This window comes from Salpingoeca rosetta (assembly GCF_000188695.1).
Source record: "Salpingoeca rosetta unplaced genomic scaffold supercont1.4, whole genome shotgun sequence".
Taxonomy (NCBI): Eukaryota; class Choanoflagellata; order Craspedida; family Salpingoecidae; genus Salpingoeca; species Salpingoeca rosetta.
In genome coordinates this window covers 1,070,823-1,072,216 of record NW_004754930.1, presented here as the reverse complement: position 1 = coordinate 1,072,216, position 1,394 = coordinate 1,070,823, and the positions used below count along the sequence as shown (strand labels likewise).

General features: G+C 54.3%; 2 protein-coding genes across 2 annotated transcripts in view; one reads left to right on the top strand and one right to left on the bottom strand.

The window, feature by feature from the left end:
- PTSG_01307 (uncharacterized protein) overlaps nt 1-873 on the top strand; it is a gene marked incomplete at its 5' end in the record, with an annotated part of 6,218 nt that extends 5,345 nt beyond the window's left edge. Inside the window, 2 exons of the mRNA XM_004997221.1 lie at nt 158-236; nt 407-873. Of these exons, the coding sequence (XP_004997278.1) occupies nt 158-236; nt 407-497 (170 nt within the window). The 3' untranslated portion in view covers nt 498-873. The remainder of the gene's footprint in view (nt 1-157; nt 237-406) is intronic.
- Nucleotides 874-1,017: 144 nt separating this feature from the next.
- The window catches only part of PTSG_01306 (uncharacterized protein), a gene marked incomplete at both ends in the record, with an annotated part of 1,383 nt that continues 1,006 nt past the window's right edge, over nt 1,018-1,394 (bottom strand). Inside the window, one exon of the mRNA XM_004997220.1 lies at nt 1,018-1,185. Coding sequence (XP_004997277.1) covers nt 1,018-1,185 — 168 coding nt within the window. The remainder of the gene's footprint in view (nt 1,186-1,394) is intronic.

Genomic DNA, 1,394 nt, shown 5'->3' with positions numbered 1-1,394 from the left:
TCTCTCTCTCTCTGTGAACATGGAGCGATACGCAAAGGGACAGCAGCAGATGCTGACACACACAAACGCACCAGCATCTGTGTTCATTGTTCATTACTTGTCTGCCCCTCACGACACTCAATCGCCCTCCCTCCCTCCTGATTCGCGCGCACAACAGAGACGTATGTGACTGTGCTGTACGACTACAAAGCACAGGGCGAACTGGAGCTCTCCCTCAAGGCCGGCGAGAAGCTCAAGTGAGACACAACACACATGCACACATGTGCATGATGTTTGCTTTGTTGCTCGGAACCTTGACTCACCATGCTGTGCTCGCCATCAGCGTGCTTCTGTTCCCCTCTCTGCTCACACACACACGCACGCACGCACGCACGCACACACACACACGCTCACGCGCGCACACCAGGCTGATTGAGAAGGAAAACGACACGTGGTGGCGCGGTGAGAAGAACGGAAAGGAAGGCGTGTTCCCAGCCCAGTTTGTCAAGCTTGGCTAACTCTTCAACACGAAGCGCCACAACTGCAACCCCCAATATCTTTCCTGCACGTCAAATGACAGCCCTCCATGATCACCTGAATGTGTGTATATGTGGGTCTGTCTGTCTGTCTGTCTGTCTGTGTGCCTGTCTGTCTGTGTGCCTGTGTCTGTCCGTCTGTGTCTCTGCGTGTGCATGTTTGTCTACATCTGTGCACGGTTTGTGGTGGCATCCTTTGCGTGGTATCATACCGGCCACCCTCTTGCCCCTCTTGCCCCTCTTGCCCCTGGCACGTTATGTCTGTTGTTGTTGTGGTTGACGCCTCCTTGTTGTCTCTTCCTTATTGTGTGCTTTCGTGCCGACTTGTCGCCCCGTGTCAAGTAAAGAGAATGCTGCCTTTATCTTCCTGTGGCCTGGGCCTCGTAGGGTGCAATACGATGCGATGCGATGATCACACACGAAGCAACTATGTACAAAGGTCACCACGCAAAGCCGGTGTCATGTAACGGAACCAAGAGCGCCATGCGACGTGCGGAGGGTGTCATTTGAGGTTTCCTGCCAGCGTGTCGACATGGCTGAGGATATCCTTGACGGTGGCTTGGTCGTAGGACTTGAGGGAGCACGTGAAGCAGAGCGGCTTCTTTGCCCCGACCATGTCACGCTTGTGCAAGAGCGTGGCAACCTGTTTCGCCAACACGTCCAACCCGACCTGCAAATACATGCATGTGGGGGAGAGCAAAGAGCAGCGTCGACGTGAGAGGATTCCTAGCTTGTGTGTGTGTGTGTGTGTGTGTGTGTGTGTGTGTGTGTGTCTGTGTGTGTGTGTGTGTGTGTGTGTGTGTGTGTGTGTGTGTGTGTGTCTGTGTGTCTGTGTGTGTGTGCGTGTCTGTGTGCGTGTGCGGTGTCTGTGTGTGTGTG